The 18,968-nt window shown below is 39.4% G+C and overlaps 1 protein-coding gene across 2 annotated transcripts in view; it reads left to right on the top strand.

Annotated features, from left to right (window-relative positions):
• Positions 1–7,170: 7,170 nt before the first annotated feature.
• The window catches only part of LOC133640711 (ubiquitin carboxyl-terminal hydrolase 8-like), a 40,826-nt gene continuing 29,028 nt past the window's right edge, over positions 7,171–18,968 (top strand). For both annotated transcript variants that reach the window (XM_062034292.1, XM_062034285.1), the window contains exons 1-4: positions 7,171–7,319; positions 9,163–9,290; positions 10,600–10,744; positions 16,546–16,631. In XM_062034292.1, coding sequence (XP_061890276.1) covers positions 9,187–9,290; positions 10,600–10,744; positions 16,546–16,631 — 335 coding nt within the window. In that variant the 5' untranslated portion in view covers positions 7,171–7,319; positions 9,163–9,186. The remainder of the gene's footprint in view (positions 7,320–9,162; positions 9,291–10,599; positions 10,745–16,545; positions 16,632–18,968) is intronic.

Below are 18,968 nucleotides of genomic sequence, written 5' to 3'. Positions count from 1 at the left end.
TATAGGACTCACTTTACTTCATATAGGACTCACTTTACTTCATATAGGACTCACTCCACTTCATATAGGACTCACTTTACTTCATATAGGACTCACTCCACTTCATATAGGACTCACTCCACTTCATATAGGACTCACTTCACTTCATATAGGACTCACTCCACTTCATATAGGACTCACTTTACTTCATATATGACTCACTTTACTTCATATATGACTCACTCCACTTCATATAGGACTCACTTTACTTCATATATGACTCACTCCACTTCATATAGGACTCACTCCACTTCATATAGGACTCACTTTACTTCATATAGGACTCACTCCACTTCATATAGGACTCACTTTACTTCATATAGGACTCACTTTACTTCATATAGGACTCACTCCACTTCATATAGGACTCACTTTACTTCATATAGGACTCACTCCACTTCATATAGGACTCACTTTACTTCATATAGGACTCACTCCACTTCATATAGGACTCACTCCACTTCATATAGGACTCACTCCACTTCATATAGGACTCACTTTACTTCATATATGACTCACTCCACTTCATATAGGACTCACTCCACTTCATATAGGACTCACTTTACTTCATATAGGACTCACTCCACTTCATATAGGACTCACTTTACTTCATATAGGACTCACTTTACTTCATATAGGACTCACTCCACTTCATATAGGACTCACTTTACTTCATATAGGACTCACTCCACTTCATATAGGACTCACTTTACTTCATATAGGACTCACTCCACTTCATATAGGACTCACTCCACTTCATATAGGACTCACTCCACTTCATATAGGACTCACTTTACTTCATATATGACTCACTCCACTTCATATAGGACTCACTCCACTTCATATAGGACTCACTTTACTTCATATAGGACTCACTCCACTTCATATAGGACTCACTCCACTTCATATATGACTCACTTTACTTCATATATGACTCACTCCACTTCATATAGGACTCACTCCACTTCATATAGGACTCACTTTACTTCATATAGGACTCACTTTACTTCATATAGGACTCACTCCACTTCATATATGACTCACTTTACTTCATATAGGACTCACTCCACTTCATATAGGACTCACTCCACTTCTTATAGGACTCACTTTACTTCATATAGGACTCACTTTACTTCATATAGGACTCACTCCACTTCATATAGGACTCACTTTACTTCATATAGGACTCACTCCACTTCATATAGGACTCACTTTACTTCATATAGGACTCACTCCACTTCATATAGGACTCACTTTACTTCATATAGGACTCACTTTACTTCATATAGGACTCACTCCACTTCATATAGGACTCACTCCACTTCATATAGGACTCACTCCACTTCATATAGGACTCACTTTACTTCATATAGGACTCACTCCACTTCATATAGGACTCACTCCACTTCATATAGGACTCACTCCACTTCATATAGGACTCACTTTACTTCATATAGGACTCACTTTACTTCATATAGGACTCACTCCACTTCATATAGGACTCACTCCACTTCATATAGGACTCACTTTACTTCATATAGGACTCACTCCACTTCATATAGGACTCACTTTACTTCATATAGGACTCACTCCACTTCATATAGGACTCACTTTACTTCATATAGGACTCACTTTACTTCATATAGGACTCACTCCACTTCATATAGGACTCACTTTACTTCATATAGGACTCACTCCACTTCATATAGGACTCACTTTACTTCATATAGGACTCACTCCACTTCATATAGGACTCACTTTACTTCATATAGGACTCACTCCACTTCATATAGGACTCACTTTACTTCATATAGGACTCACTCCACTTCATATAGGACTCACTTTACTTCATATAGGACTCACTTTACTTCATATAGGACTCACTCCACTTCATATAGGACTCACTTTACTTCATATAGGACTCACTCCACTTCATATAGGACTCACTCCACTTCATATAGGACTCACTTTACTTCATATAGGACTCACTCCACTTCATATAGGACTCACTCCACTTCATATAGGACTCACTTTACTTCTTATAGGACTCACTCCACTTCATATAGGACTCACTCCACTTCATATAGGACTCACTTTACTTCATATAGGACTCACTCCACTTCATATAGGACTCACTTCACTTCATATAGGACTCACTTTACTTCATATAGGACTCACTTTACTTCATATAGGACTCACTCCACTTCATATAGGACTCACTCCACTTCATATAGGACTCACTCCACTTCATATAGGACTCACTTTACTTCATATAGGACTCACTCCACTTCATATAGGACTCACTTTACTTCATATAGGACTCACTTTACTTCATATAGGACTCACTCCACTTCATATAGGACTCACTCCACTTCATATAGGACTCACTTTACTTCATATAGGACTCACTCCACTTCATATAGGACTCACTTTTCTTCATATAGGACTCACTCCACTTCATATAGGACTCACTCCACTTCATATAGGACTCACTCCACTTCATAGAGGACTCACTTTACTTCATATAGGACTCACTCCACTTCATATAGGACTCACTCCACTTCATATAGGACTCACTCCACTTCATATAGGACTCACTTTACTTCATATAGGACTCACTCCACTTCATATAGGACTCACTCCACTTCATATAGGACTCACTCCACTTCATATAGGACTCACTCCACCTTATATAGGACTCACTTTACTTCATATAGGACTCACTCCACTTCATATAGGACTCACTTTACTTCATATAGGACTCACTCCACTTCATATAGGACTCACTTTACTTCATATAGGACTCACTCCACTTCATATAGGACTCACTCCACTTCATATAGGACTCACTCCACTTCATATAGGACTCACTTTACTTCATATAGGACTCACTCCACTTCATATAGGACTCACTCCAATTCATATAGGACTCACTCTACTTCATATATGACTCACTCCACTTCATATAGGACTCACTTTACTTCATATAGGACTCACTCCACTTCATATAGGACTCACTCCACTTCATATAGGACTCACTTTACTTCATATAGGACTCACTCCACTTCATATAGGACTCACTCCACTTCATATAGGACTCACTCCACTTCATATATGACTCACTCCACTTCATATAGGACTCACTTTACTTCATATAGGACTCACTCCACTTCATATAGGACTCACTCCACTTCATATAGGACTCACTTTACTTCATATAGGACTCACTCCACTTCATATAGGACTCACTCTACTTCATACTATTATTATATATTATTATTATTATTATTATTATTATTATATATTCATACTAGAAACACTAGTTTCATATGGGACTCACTCCACTTCATATAGGATTCACTCCAGTTCATACATCACATATTCATATTATATGTTATATCACATTATATTATATTATATTACATCACATTATATGATATGATATGATATTATATTATATGTTATATTATATTATATTATATTATATTATATCATATTATATTATATGTTATATTATATTATATTATATCATATTATATTATATTATATTATATATTATATTATATTATATTATATTATATTATATATTATATTATATTATATTATATTATATCATATCATATTATATTATATTATATTATATTATATTATATTATATTATATGTTATCATATTATATTATATTATATGTTATATTATATTATATTATATTATATTATATTATTTTATATTATATTACATTATGTTACATCACATTATATTATATTATATTATATTATATTATATTATATTTTATTATAATAAATTATTTCATGTTATATGCTGCCTCCCACCTCCAAAGACATGCACCTGGAGATAGGCCCCTCCCACCTCCAAAGACATGCACCTGGAGATAGGCCCCTCCCACCTCCAAAAACATGCAACTGGGGATAGGCTCCTCCCACCTCCAAAGACATCCACCTGGAGATAGGCCCCTCCCACCTCCAAAAACATGCAACTGGGGATAGGCTCCTCCCACCTCCAAAGACATGCACCTGGGGATAGGCTCCTCCCACCTCCAAAGACATGCACCTGCGTATAGGCCCCTCCCACCTCCAAAGACATGCACCTTACCGAATCCCTTAGCGGTGATGGACGGCTGGGCAGCGTCTGAAGAGCTGCAGCCTGCCACCGTGGCCCCCACTCCCTCCCCTCTGTTGCAAGTCTCCAGATGTATGTTGTATTATGTATATGTGCTTTGCCATGGAGGTTTTTTCACACTCCAGACTAGAAGCTCAGTCTAGATTGTATTTTTTTCTACTCATCCTTCCCCAGTGTTTGTAACCCTGTACACTGTTTGTTTGTAACCATGTACACTGTTTGTTTGTAACCCTGTACACTGTTTGTTTGTAACCCTGTACACTGTTTGTTTGTAACCCTGTACACTGTTTGTAACCCTGTACACTGTTTGTAACCCTGTACACTGTTTGTTTGTAACCATGTACACTGTTTGTTTGTAACCCTGTACACTGTTTGTAACCCTGTACACTGTTTGTTTGTAACCCTGTACACTGTTTGTAACCCTGTACACTGTTTGTTTGTAACCCTGTACACTGTTTGTTTGTAACCCTGTACACTGTTTGTTTGTAACCCTGTACACTGTTTGTAACCCTGTACACTGTTTGTAACCCTGTACACTGTTTGTTTGTAACCATGTACACTGTTTGTTTGTAACCCTGTACACTGTTTGTAACCCTGTACACTGTTTGTTTGTAACCCTGTACACTGTTTGTAACCCTGTACACTGTTTGTTTGTAACCCTGTACACTGTTTGTTTGTAACCCTGTACACTGTTTGTAACCCTGTACACTGTTTGTAACCCTGTACACTGTTTGTTTGTAACCCTGTACACTGTTTGTTTGTAACCCTGTACACTGTTTGTAACCCTGTACACTGTTTGTTTGTAACCCTGTACACTGTTTGTTTGTAACCCTGTACACTGTTTGTAACCCTGTACACTGTTTGTTTGTAACCCTGTACACTGTTTGTTTGTAACCCTGTACACTGTTTGTTTGTAACCCTGTACACTGTTTGTAACCCTGTACACTGTTTGTTTGTAACCCTGTACACTGTTTGTTTGTAACCCTGTACACTGTTTGTAACCCTGTACACTGTTTGTTTGTAACCCTGTACACTGTTTGTTTGTAACCCTGTACACTGTTTGTAACCCTGTACACTGTTTGTAACCCTGTACACTGTTTGTTTGTAACCCTGTACACTGTTTGTAACCCTGTACACTGTTTGTAACCCTGTACACTGTTTGTTTGTAACCCTGTACACTGTTTGTTTGTCTCATCTTCAACGGGTTTGTGCTGAAAACAAAGTTTCCTTGTACTTGTGCAATGACAGTAAAGACCTACCTACCTACCTAGATGTTATTTCACATGATATTATATTATATTACTTCATATCACATTATTTTATAATATATTATATTATATTATATGTTATTTCACATTATATTGTATTATAATATAGCACATTTAAAACAATCCCAGTTGATCTACAGAAAAAAAAATCTATAAAAACGTAAGAGTGTCAAAAAAACAATGACAGAAATATTAAAACCACATCAGTTTTTCAAAATAAAAGTCCAAAAGAAACATGATGTATTCAGTCATGTGTTATGATTATTGTCACAACATGAATATGAATAGTGTGACATTTACCAGCGAGTCATGAGATCAAAGGTAAATATTATTATTGCTTTCAGTTGAAGGATGACTTTGGATCCACTGAAGTGTGCATGAACATCATCTTCTTGCTCTTTGTGTTGGACTTGAATTATTCTTCTGCTTTCATGTTGGATGAAAGTGTGTGGACTCCTCTTTCAAGCAGGATGACTGTGGGAGTGTGATGGAGCTCCAAGTGGGACTAGATGATTGTGTGATGGAGCTCCAAGTGGGACTAGATGATTGTGTGATGGAGCTCCAAGTGGGACTAGATGATTGTGTGATGGAGCTCCAAGTGCTCCTGCTGACTTCAAAGTGCGTGAAGGTCAACTGCACTCTCCTCATCATGTCAACAAACAACATTGTTCTGCTCAACATTGCTCATAAAACCCTACAAGTCAACAATAATACAAACACACCTTTGTATCAATGTTCTAATAATATTATATTATAATAATATATCATAATATTATAATATTGTTATATAATAATATTATATAATAATATTATTATATCCAAAGACATGCACCTGGAGATAGGTTGATTGGCAACACTAAATGGTCCCTAGTGTGTGAATGTTGTCTATCTGTGTTGGCCCTGTGATGAGGTGGCGACTTGTCCAGGGTGTACCCCGCCTTCTGCCTGAATGCAGCTGAGACAGGCTCCAGCGACCCCCCGCCACCCCAAAAGGGACAAGCGGTAGACAATGGATGGATGGATGAATATTATTGCATAAGATTAGGCCTGTCCAGACTTTTTCAAAATATGCAATATTTACATTTTGTTAATGAGCTTCAACTAATTAATGTTGTTGGAAAATATATGATTTATTTTTAGTAATATTTACGAATTACAACTAATCAACATTGTTGATTGTTGTCTGATCAATACCTTGTGTGTCTGATCAATACATTTTGATTGCGAGACATAAATAATGAGTACAGTAGGGCAGTGTTGTTCAAGACAAGTTGACAGCAATCATTTAGACAAATGTCAATGATTGATTAGACAAATGCCAATGATTGATTAGACAAATGTCAATGATTGATTAGACAAATGTCAATGACAAATATATTTGTTTATCATTATCAGTGTTAGCTGTATGCCTAACCTAACCTAATAATATTATCATGTAAACAGTCATATTTTGGTCAGCAAAATCAGAATGTATTTATCATTTATTTGCAGAAACTTCAGGAGGACCTTTTTGGAGTTCCTGCTTGATTGTTTTTCTGTTTGTCAGTGCATTACTTTTATTAACAATATTTCAGAAGAACAATCTGTTCTGAAAAGAGAGGATAAATGTGCATTTTTTTTAATAGCTTTGCATGTTAAATAATCCTTATTATGTGTGTGCACATTGTGTCCAGCAGGTGGCAGCATAGCGCGTGAAAAGTGGCGCCGCCCAGCAACACTTGGAGGAGAAGAAGAAGAAGAAGAAGAGGAAGAAGAAGAGGAAGAAGAAGAAGAAGAAGAAGAAGAAGAAGAGGAGGAGGAAGAGGAAGACGAAGACGAGGAAGGAATTAGCTGTCATAGAAAGTATTTGGAGTGAAAGAAGGTGTCAACAAAGGTATTTCCAAGTAAACATTATCAGTCAGCGTGTTTACATGTCGCGGTCTTATCGCCAAGTGTGCTTGTTTGTTTAACGTCTCACATTAGCTGCGTGAGCTAATAGTAAACATCATAGCTAAGCTAGCTGCTAACTGTTAGCGCTAAATGTTCGCATTAAGTCCATCTTTGACCAATAAATGTTGCCATTAAGTCCATCTTTGACTAATAAATGTTGGCATTAAGTCCATCTTTGACTAATAAATGTTCGCACTAAGTCCATCTTTGACTAATAAATGTTCGCATTAAGTCCATCTTTGACTAATAAATGTGGTCATTAAGTCTATCTTTTACTAATAAATGTTGGCATTAAGTCCATCTTTGACTAATAAATGTTGGCATTAAGTCCATCTTTGACTAATAAATGTTGGCATTAAGTCCATCTTTGACTAATAAATGTTGGCATTAAGTCCATCTTTGACTAATAAATGTTGGCATTAAGTCCATCTTTGACTAATAAATGTTGGCATTAAGTCCATCTTTGACTAATAAATGTTGGCATTAAGTCCATCTTTGACTGTAAACTACCTATGTGTGACCATTCTAACACCTGCACCACTAATGACTGTAAACTAGTTATTAGTCACTATTCTAACACCTGCACCACTAATAACTGTAAACTAGTTATTAGTCACTATTCTAACACCTGCACCACTAATGACTGTAAACTAGTTATTAGTCACTATTCTAACACCTGCACCACTAATGACTGTAAACTAGTTATTAGTCACTATTCTAACACCTGCACCACTAATGACTGTAAACTAGTTACAGGATCATACATTGGTCATATTCAAAGTCCTCGTGTGTCCAGGGACACATTTACTCACTTTATAAACATAATATACATTTTTAAAAAACAAAAGATGTTGTGATGCTAAAAAATATCAACGTAATCATATTAGTATCGACTAGATATGCTACTGTACTTGGTATCATTACAGTGGATGTCAGGTGTAGATCCACCCATGGCATTTGTTTACATTGTGATGCCGGTGAGCTAAGGTGTGTAGTGAAGCATGTTTAGCTATTCCTTGTCCTCCAATGATAATGATACTTGTAAGAAACATACTTTATTTGTCACCATGGAGACCAGGATTAGTGATTTAGAAGTAGTTAAAACACTGTGGGTGGATGTTAGCTGCTAGCTAGCTAGCCATGTCTTAAAGCACCTCTTCCTGAGTGTTATAACTTCACCTTTATCTTTACTTTTTACACCTACATGTGTCCATTCTCCCTTTTCTGTCTACACACTGTGTCTGCTTGTAAGTACTCTGTGTGTGTGAACACGCTCCTCCGCTTGTAAACCAGCAATGTCACCACGTGACGACGCACTGTCATGGCCGTTAAAAACAAAGAAATATGTGGAACAGGTACTTTCCAAACAGAGTATAGTAGTGTTTTTGATTGATTAGTACTGCAATACTGTACCAGTAGTGGTATATGTACAACCCTAGTGTGTATAGTACTGCAATACTGTACCAGTAGTGGTATATGTACAACCCTGGTGTGTGTGTGTATAGTACTGCAATACTGTACCAGTAGTGGTATATGTACAACCCTAGTGTGTGTGTGTATAGTACTGCAATACTGTACCAGTAGTGGTATATGTACAACCCTAGTGTGTATAGTACTGCAATACTGTACCAGTAGTGGTATATGTACAACTCTAGTGTGTGTGTGTATAGTACTGCAATACTGTACCAGTAGTGGTATATGTACAACTCTAGTGTGTGTGTGTATAGTACTGCAATACTGTACCAGTAGTGGTATATGTACAACCCTAGTGTGTGTGTATTTGCCAGGATGAGCACCTGTGACTGAACAACATGCCTGCTGTGTCCACTGGAGCCAAGGACTTGTACTTGTCCACTAACCTGGGAGAGCTCAACAAGAAGGCTGAAGTCAAGGCAGACAAGATCAGCACAAGAAAGTCTGTGACACCCTTCAATCTATACATGGAACACTGTACATATGTTCACACATCAATGTACTGTACATATGTTCACACATCAATGTACTGTACATATGTTCACACATCAATGTACTGTACATATGTTCACACATCAATGTACTGTACATATGTTCACACATCAATGTACTGTACATATGTTCACACATCAATGTACTGTACATATGTTCACACATCAATGTACTGTACATATGTTCACACATCAATGTACTGTACATATGTTCACACATCAATGTACTGTACATATGTTCACACATCAATGTACTGTACATATGTTCACACATCAATGTACTGTACATATATGTATATTGACATAACACTGTACATATGTTCAGACATGAATGTACTGTACATATATGTATATTGACATAACACTGTACATATGTTCAGACATGAATGTACTGTACATATATGTATATTGACATAACACTGTACATATGTTCAGACATGAATGTACTGTACATATATGTATATTGACATAACACTGTACATATGTTCAGACATGAATGTACTGTACATATATGTATATTGACATAACACTGTACATATGTTCAGACATGAATGTACTGTACATATATGTATATTGACATAACACTGTACATATGTTCACACATGAATGTACTGTACATATATGTATATTGACATAACACTGTACATATGTTCACACATCAATGTACTGTACATATATGTGTATTGACATAACACTGTACATATGTTCACACATCAATGTACTGTACATATATGTATATTGACATAACACTGTACATATGTTCACACATGAATGTACTGTACATATATGTATATTGACATAACACTGTACATATGTTCACACATGAATGTACTGTACATATATGTATATTGACATAACACTGTACATATGTTCACACATCAATGTACTGTACATATATGTATATTGACATAACACTGTACATATGTTCAGACATGAATGTACTGTACATATATGTATATTGACATAACACTGTACATATGTTCAGACATGAATGTACTGTACATATATGTATATTGACATAACACTGTACATATGTTCAGACATGAATGTACTGTACATATATGTATATTGACATAACACTGTACATATGTTCAGACATGAATGTACTGTACATATATGTATATTGACATAACACTGTACATATGTTCACACATGAATGTACTGTACATATATGTATATTGACATAACACTGTACATATGTTCACACATCAATGTACTGTACATATATGTATATTGACATAACACTGTACATATGTTCAGTTATGTTCAGAGCGCCTGCAAACTGTTCAAGGCAGCAGAGGAGTGTCGCCTGGAGAGAGACGAGGAGAAAGCTTACATCTTCTACATGAAGTACCTGACCGTGTACGACCTGCTGAAGAAGAGAGCAGACTTCAAGCAGCAGTCGGTACGACCTTTCACCTTTTGACCTTGAAGCCCAGGACACATGAAGTGTGTGCGTGACCTGTTGATGATAACCATGTATGTTAGCTTGCTAGCTAGCCTGAATGCTAACAGGAAAACAAGACACATTAAAAAAGGGCACTAACTAAAATCTTCACATTGTAGTCAAGTGGAAACAGGTGCAGGTGTCTTCACATTGTAGTCAAGTGGAAACAGGTGGAGGTGTCTTCACATTGTAGTCAAGTGGAAACAGGTGGAGGTGTCTTCACATTGTAGTCAAGTGGAAACAGGTGGAGGTGTCTTCACATTGTAGTAAAGTGTCAAGTGGAAACAGGTGGAGGTGTCTTCACGTTGTAGTCAAGTGGAAACAGGTGGAGGTGTCTTCACATTGTAGTCAAGTGTCAAGTGGAAACAGGTGGAGGTGTCTTCACATTGTAGTCAAGTGGAAACAGGTGGAGGTGTCTTCACATTGTAGTCAAGTGGAAACAGGTGCAGGTGTCTTCACATTGTAGTCAAGTGGAAACAGGTGGAGGTGTCTTCACATTGTAGTCAAGTGGAAACAGGTGGAGGTGTCTTCACATTGTAGTCAAGTGTCAAGTGGAAACAGGTGGAGGTGTCTTCACATTGTAGTAAAGTGTCAAGTGGAAACAGGTGGAGGTGTCTTCACGTTGTAGTCAAGTGGAAACAGGTGGAGGTGTCTTCACATTGTAGTCAAGTGTCAAGTGGAAACAGGTGGAGGTGTCTTCACATTGTAGTCAAGTGGAAACAGGTGGAGGTGTCTTCACATTGTAGTCAAGTGTCAAGTGGAAACAGGTGGAGGTGTCTTCACATTGTAGTCAAGTGGAAACAGGTGCAGGTGTCTTCACATTGTAGTCAAGTGGAAACAGGTGGAGGTGTCTTCACATTGTAGTCAAGTGGAAACAGGTGGAGGTGTCTTCACATTGTAGTCAAGTGTCAAGTGGAAACAGGTGGAGGTGTCTTCACATTGTAGTCAAGTGGAAACAGGTGGAGGTGTCTTCACATTGTAGTCAAGTGGAAACAGGTGGAGGTGTCTTCACATTGTAGTCAAGTGTCAAGTGCAAACAGGTGGAGGTGTCTTCACATTGTAGTCAAGTGGAAACAGGTGGAGGTGTCTTCACATTGTAGTCAAGTGGAAACAGGTGGAGGTGTCTTCACATTGTAGTCAAGTGTCAAGTGGAAACAGGTGGAGGTGTCTTCACATTGTAGTCAAGTGGAAACAGGTGGAGGTGTCTTCACATTGTAGTCAAGTGGAAACAGGTGGAGGTGTCTTCACATTGTAGTCAAGTGTCAAGTGGAAACAGGTGGAGGTGTCTTCACATTGTAGTCAAGTGGAAACAGGTGGAGGTGTCTTCACATTGTAGTCAAGTGGAAACAGGTGGAGGTGTCTTCACATTGTAGTCAAGTGTGAAGTGGAAACAGGTGGAGGTGTCTTCACATTGTAGTCAAGTGGAAACAGGTGGAGGTGTCTTCACATTGTAGTCAAGTGGAAACAGGTGGAGGTGTCTTCACATTGTAGTCAAGTGGAAACAGGTGGAGGTGTCTTCACATTGTAGTAAAGTGTCAAGTGGAAACAGGTGGAGGTGTCTTCACATTGTAGTAAAGTGTCAAGTGGAAACAGGTGGAGGTGTCTTCACGTTGTAGTCAAGTGGAAACAGGTGGAGGTGTCTTCACATTGTAGTAAAGTGTCAAGTGGAAACAGGTGGAGGTGTCTTCACATTGTAGTAAAGTGTCAAGTGGAAACAGGTGGAGGTGTCTTCACGTTGTAGTCAAGTGGAAACAGGTGGAGGTGTCTTCACATTGTAGTAAAGTGTCAAGTGGAAACAGGTGGAGGTGTCTTCACATTGTAGTAAAGTGTCAAGTGGAAACAGGTGGAGGTGTCTTCACATTGTAGTAAAGTGTCAAGTGGAAACAGGTGGAGGTGTCTTCACATTGTAGTAAAGTGTCAAGTGGAAACAGGTGGAGGTGTCTTCACATTGTAGTAAAGTGTCAAGTGGAAACAGGTGGAGGTGTCTTCACATTGTAGTAAAGTGTCAAGTGGAAACCGGTGGAGGTGTCTTCACATTGTAGTAAAGTGTCAAGTGGAAACAGGTGGAGGTGTCTTCACATTGTAGTAAAGTGTCAAGTGGAAACAGGTGGAGGTGTCTTCACATTGTAGTAAAGTGTCAAGTGGAAACAGGTGGAGGTGTCTTCACATTGTAGTCAAGTGTCAAGTTGAAACAGGTGGAGGTGTCTTCACATTGTAGTCAAGTGTCAAGTTGAAACAGGTGGAGGTGTCTTCACATTGTAGCAAAGTGTCAAGTGGAAACAGGTGGAGGTGTCTTCACATTGTAGTCAAGTGTCAAGTTGAAACAGGTGGAGGTGTCTTCACATTGTAGTCAAGTTGAAACAGGTGGAGGTGTCTTCACATTGTAGTCAAGTGGAAACAGGTGGAGGTGTCTTCACATTGTAGTCAAGTGTCAAGTTGAAACAGGTGGAGGTGTCTTCACATTGTAGTCAAGTGTCAAGTGGAAACAGGTGGAGGTGTCTTCACATTGTAGTCAAGTGTCAAGTTGAAACAGGTGGAGGTGTCTTCACATTATAGTCAAGTGTCAAGTGGAAACAGGTGGAGGTGTCTTCACATTGTAGTCAAGTGTCAAGTTGAAACAGGTGGAGGTGTCTTCACATTGTAGTCAAGTGGAAACAGGTGGAGGTGTCTTCACATTGTAGTCAAGTGTCAAGTGGAAACAGGTGGAGGTGTCTTCACATTGTAGTCAAGTTGAAACAGGTGGAGGTGTCTTCACATTGTAGTAAAGTGTCAAGTGGAAACAGGTGGAGGTGTCTTCACATTGTAGTCAAGTGTCAAGTGGAAACAGGTGGAGGTGTCTTCACATTGTAGTCAAGTGTCAAGTGGAAACAGGTGGAGGTGTCTTCACATTGTAGTAAAGTGTCAAGTGGAAACAGGTGGAGGTGTCTTCACATTGTAGTCAAGTGTCAAGTTGAAACAGGTGGAGGTGTCTTCACATTGTAGTCAAGTGTCAAGTTGAAACAGGTGGAGGTGTCTTCACATTGTAGTCAAGTGTCAAGTGGAAACAGGTGGAGGTGTCTTCACATTGTAGTCAAGTGTCAAGTTGAAACAGGTGGAGGTGTCTTCACATTGTAGTCAAGTGTCAAGTGGAAACAGGTGGAGGTGTCTTCACATTGTAGTCAAGTGTCAAGTTGAAACAGGTGGAGGTGTCTTCACATTGTAGTCAAGTGTCAAGTGGAAACAGGTGGAGGTGTCTTCACATTGTAGTCAAGTGTCAAGTTGAAACAGGTGGAGGTGTCTTCACATTGTAGTAAAGTGTCAAGTGGAAACAGGTGGAGGTGTCTTCACATTGTAGTCAAGTGTCAAGTGGAAACAGGTGGAGGTGTCTTCACATTGTAGTCAAGTGTCAAGTGGAAACAGGTGGAGGTGTCTTCACATTGTAGTCAAGTGGAAACAGGTGGAGGTGTCTTCACATTGTAGTCAAGTGTCAAGTGGAAACAGGTGGAGGTGTCTTCACATTGTAGTCAAGTGGAAACAGGTGGAGGTGTCTTCACATTGTAGTAAAGTGTCAAGTGGAAACAGGTGGAGGTGTCTTCAACAGGAAGTGAAGTCATGTGATGCCACATAAAGCAGAAAGCAACTAAAATGATGTAATTTGCATTTTCTAAAACAATCAACAGATGACAATGGAAGAAGATAAGTGATAGTTTCATAAAGAAAGAATGAGGCTCTTACAAAGCCAGAAGACTATTTCATGTTTCCTCCGCCAAGAAAGTCTGTATTTATTACAAAAGTACAACTTGGTTAAAAGATTTGAGTGTGAGTATAAGTACTTTTGAGTGTGATAATAAAGGTATCTCTGATCATTCTGTTGACAATCAATTGATTTGGCCATTTTCTTAATTGTTTTGGTTGTGTACATTTGAGAGTCCTTAACAGAGACACCACCTGTTTGTTGTGTACATTTGAGAGTCCTTAACAGAGATACCACCTGTTGGTTGTGTACATTTGAGAGTCCTTAAAGGGAAACTTCGGTTTTTTTCAACCTGGGCCCTGTTTTCATAATTTTTTCTGTATATGTGAGTGCTGGATAAAACATTTTTTGAGGTCGCGCCAGTATTGAGCAGGGCAGGCAGCCTCCAGCCCAGCTAACGCTCGTACACAGGGCAACTGGCTCTCGTCAAAATTCGGCCTATAAACATGCATTTTTTTCACACTGACAGGCTCAGATAGTTACAATGAGTGTCCGACAACATACTAGAAAGGAGAAATTAACGTATGTCTCTACCTTTAGCTGGAGATCGCTGTTTTTTGCGAGCTGTGTCCAAATCTCACCACGCTACAAATCTCGTTCCGAAATCTCGCGATAACTCGCGACAAAACACCGGTGGAAAAACAGTTACCTGACTGAGGTGAAGAGAGATGACTGAAGTGATTTTCTGTTGGATTACCGAAGACTGTTATTTTAGTTTTATAGAAAAGTTTGTTTGTTTGTCTGTCATGGCTCTCTTCACCTCAGTCAGGTAACTGTTTTTCCACCGGTGTTTTGTCGCGAGTTATCGCGAGATTTCGGAACGAGATTTGTAGCGTGGTGAGATTTGGACACAGCTCGCAAAAAACAGCGATCTCCAGCTAAAGGTAGAGACATACGTTAATTTCTCCTTTCTAGTATGTTGTCGGACACTCATTGTAACTATCTGAGCCTGTCAGTGTGAAAAAAATGCATGTTTATAGGCCGAATTTTGACGAGAGCCAGTTGCCCTGTGTACGAGCGTTAGCTGGGCTGGAGGCTGCCTGCCCTGCTCAATACTGGCGCGACCTCAAAAAATGTTTTATCCAGCACTCACATATACAGAAAAAATTATGAAAACAGGGCCCAGGTTGAAAAAAACCGAAGTTTCCCTTTAACAGAGACACCACCCGTTGGTTGTGTACATTTGAGAGTCCTTAACAGAGACACCACCTGTTGGTTGTGTACATTTGAGAGTCCTTAACAGAGACACCACCCGTTGGTTGTGTACATTTGAGAGTCCTTAACAGAGACACCACCTGTTGGTTGTGTACATTTGAGAGTCCTTAACAGAGATACCACCTGTTGGTTGTGTACATTTGAGAGTCCTTAACAGAGACACCACCTGTTGGTTGTGTACATTTGAGAGTCCTTAACAGAGACACCACCTGTTGGTTGTGTACATTTGAGAGTCCTTAACAGAGACACCACCTGTTGGTTGTGTACATTTGAGAGTCCTTAACAGAGACACCACCTGTTGGTTGTGTACATTTGAGAGTCCTTAACAGACACCACCTGTTTCATTGCTTTTGCTTGTGATTGGAATCAGCTTCAACAGACAGTGTATAGCAATCAATCAGTCAAAGTCTATTTATATAGCCCTTCATCACAAATGTAAATGGTAAATGGTTATACTTGTATGGAGCTTTTCTACCTTTTTAAGGAACTCAAAGCGCTTTGACACTATTTCCACATTCACACACACATGTCTCAAAGGGCTGCACAAGCCACAACCACACCCTCGACTCAGGTCCCACATCAGGGCAAGAAATAACTCAACCCAATGGGATACAAATATTACATATATCTTTGTTTTATTCAAGGCTTTACATTCCAATTTCAATGTTAAAACATCCAAGAAGTACATGTTTATTGCATTTGAAAGGGAATATTATGAACATTATTGTCATCATCAGTGGTTATTTTGCTCTGGAAATAGGTGAATATCATTTGTAGGTCAACAAAATGTGTTTGTGAATTGACTCCAAAGGAATACTACATGACCATGCTGGGCACCAACAACTTCAAGAAAGCCATTGAAGAAGCAGAGAAGCTGGCCGAAAGCCTCAAACTCAGGTCAGAACCTTCTTTGTTGCTAGGACCACCTTCTAAGTTGTAGACTTGTGAACAGGTATGAGGAAGTGTTGCTAGGACCACCTTCTAAGTTGTAGACTTGTGAACAGGTATGAGGAAGTGTTCCTAGGACCACCTTCTAAGTTGTAGACTTGTGAACAGGTATGAGGAAGTGTTGTTAGGACCACCTTCTAAGTTGTAGACTTGTGAACAGGTATGAGGAAGTGTTCCTAGGACCACCTTCTAAGTTGTAGACTTGTGAACAGGTATGAGGAAGTATTGCTAGGACCACCTTCTAAGTTGTAGACTTGTGAACAAGTATGAGGAAGTGTTGCTAGGACCACCTTCTAAGTTGTAGACTTGTGAACAGGTATGAGGAAGTGTTCCTAGGACCACCTTCTAAGTTGTAGACTTGTGAACAGGTATGAGGAAGTGTTGCTAGGACCACCTTCTAAGTTGTAGACTTGTGAACAGGTATGAGGAAGTGTTGCTAGGACCACCTTCTAAGTTGTAGACTTGTGAACAGGTATGAGGAAGTGTTGCTAGGACCACCTTCTAAGTTGTAGACTTGTGAACAGGTATGAGGAAGTGTTGCTAGGACCACCTTCTAAGTTGTAGACTTGTGAACAGGTATGAGGAAGTGTTGCTAGGACCACCTTCTAAGTTGTAGACTTGTGAACAGGTATGAGGAAGTGTTGCTAGGACCACCTTCTAAGTTGTAGACTTGTGAACAGGTATGAGAAAGTGTTGCTAGGACCACCTTCTAAGTTGTAGACTTGTGAACAAGTATGAGGAAGTGTTCCTAGGACCACCTTCTAAGTTGTAGACTTGTGAACAGGTATGAGGAAGTGTTGCTAGGACCACCTTCTAAGTTGTAGACTTGTGAACAGGTATGAGGAAGTGTTGCTAGGACCACCTTCTAAGTTGTAGACTTGTGAACAGGTATGAGAAAGTGTTGCTAGGACCACCTTCTAAGTTGTAGACTTGTGAACAGGTATGAGGAAGTGTTGCTAGGACCACCTTCTAAGTTGTAGACTTGTGAACAGGTATGAGGAAGTGTTGCTAGGACCACCTTCTAAGTTGTAGACTTGTGAACAGGTATGAGGAAGTGTTGCTAGGACCACCTTCTAAGTTGTAGACTTGTGAACAGGTATGAGGAAGTGTTGCTAGGACCACCTTCTAAGTTGTAGACTTGTGAACAGGTATGAGGAAGTGTTCCTAGGACCACCTTCTAAGTTGTAGACTTGTGAACAGGTATGAGGAAGTGTTGCTAGGACCACCTTCTAAGTTGTAGACTTGTGAACAGGTATGAGGAAGTGTTGCTAGGACCACCTTCTAAGTTGTAGACTTGTGAACAGGTATGAGGAAGTGTTGCTAGGACCACCTTCTAAGTTGTAGACTTGTGAACAGGTATGAGGAAGTGTTGCTAGGACCACCTTCTAAGTTGTAGACTTGTGAACAGGTATGAGGAAGTGTTGCTAGGACCACCTTCTAAGTTGTAGACTTGTGAACAGGTATGAGAAAGTGTTGCTAGGACCACCTTCTAAGTTGTAGACTTGTGAACAGGTATGAGGAAGTGTTGCTAGGACCACCTTCTAAGTTGTAGACTTGTGAACAGGTATGAGGAAGTGTTGCTAGGACCACCTTCTAAGTTGTAGACTTGTGAACAGGTATGAGGAAGTGTTCCTAGGACCACCTTCTAAGTTGTAGACTTGTGAACAGGTATGAGGAAGTGTTCCTAGGACCACCTTCTAAGTTGTAGACTTGTGAACAGGTATGAGGAAGTGTTGCTAGGACCACCTTCTAAGTTGTAGACTTGTGAACAGGTATGAGGAAGTGTTGCTAGGACCACCTTCTAAGTTGTAGACTTGTGAACAGGTATGAGGAAGTGTTGCTAGGACCACCTTCTAAGTTGTAGACTTGTGAACAGGTATGAGAAAGTGTTGCTAGGACCACCTTCTAAGTTGTAGACTTGTGAACAGGTATGAGGAAGTGTTCCTAGGACCACCTTCTAAGTTGTAGACTTGTGAACAGGTATGAGGAAGTGTTGCTAGGACCACCTTCTAAGTTGTAGACTTGTGAACAGGTATGAGGAAGTGTTGCTAGGACCACCTTCTAAGTTGTAGACTTGTGAACAGGTATGAGGAAGTGTTCCTAGGACCACCTTCTAAGTTGTAGACTTGTGAACAGGTATGAGGAAGTGTTGCTAGGACCACCTTCTAAGTTGTAGACTTGTGAACAGGTATGAGGAAGTGTTGCTAGGACCACCTTCTAAGTTGTAGACTTGTGAACAGGTATGAGAAAGTGTTGCTAGGACCACCTTCTAAGTTGTAGACTTGT

The sequence above is a fragment of the Entelurus aequoreus genome, linkage group LG02 (assembly GCF_033978785.1).
Source record: "Entelurus aequoreus isolate RoL-2023_Sb linkage group LG02, RoL_Eaeq_v1.1, whole genome shotgun sequence".
NCBI lineage: Eukaryota > Metazoa > Chordata > Actinopteri > Syngnathiformes > Syngnathidae > Entelurus > Entelurus aequoreus.
The sequence above is the reverse complement of the archived record's forward strand: the minus strand, read 5'-3'. Positions and strand labels throughout refer to the sequence as shown.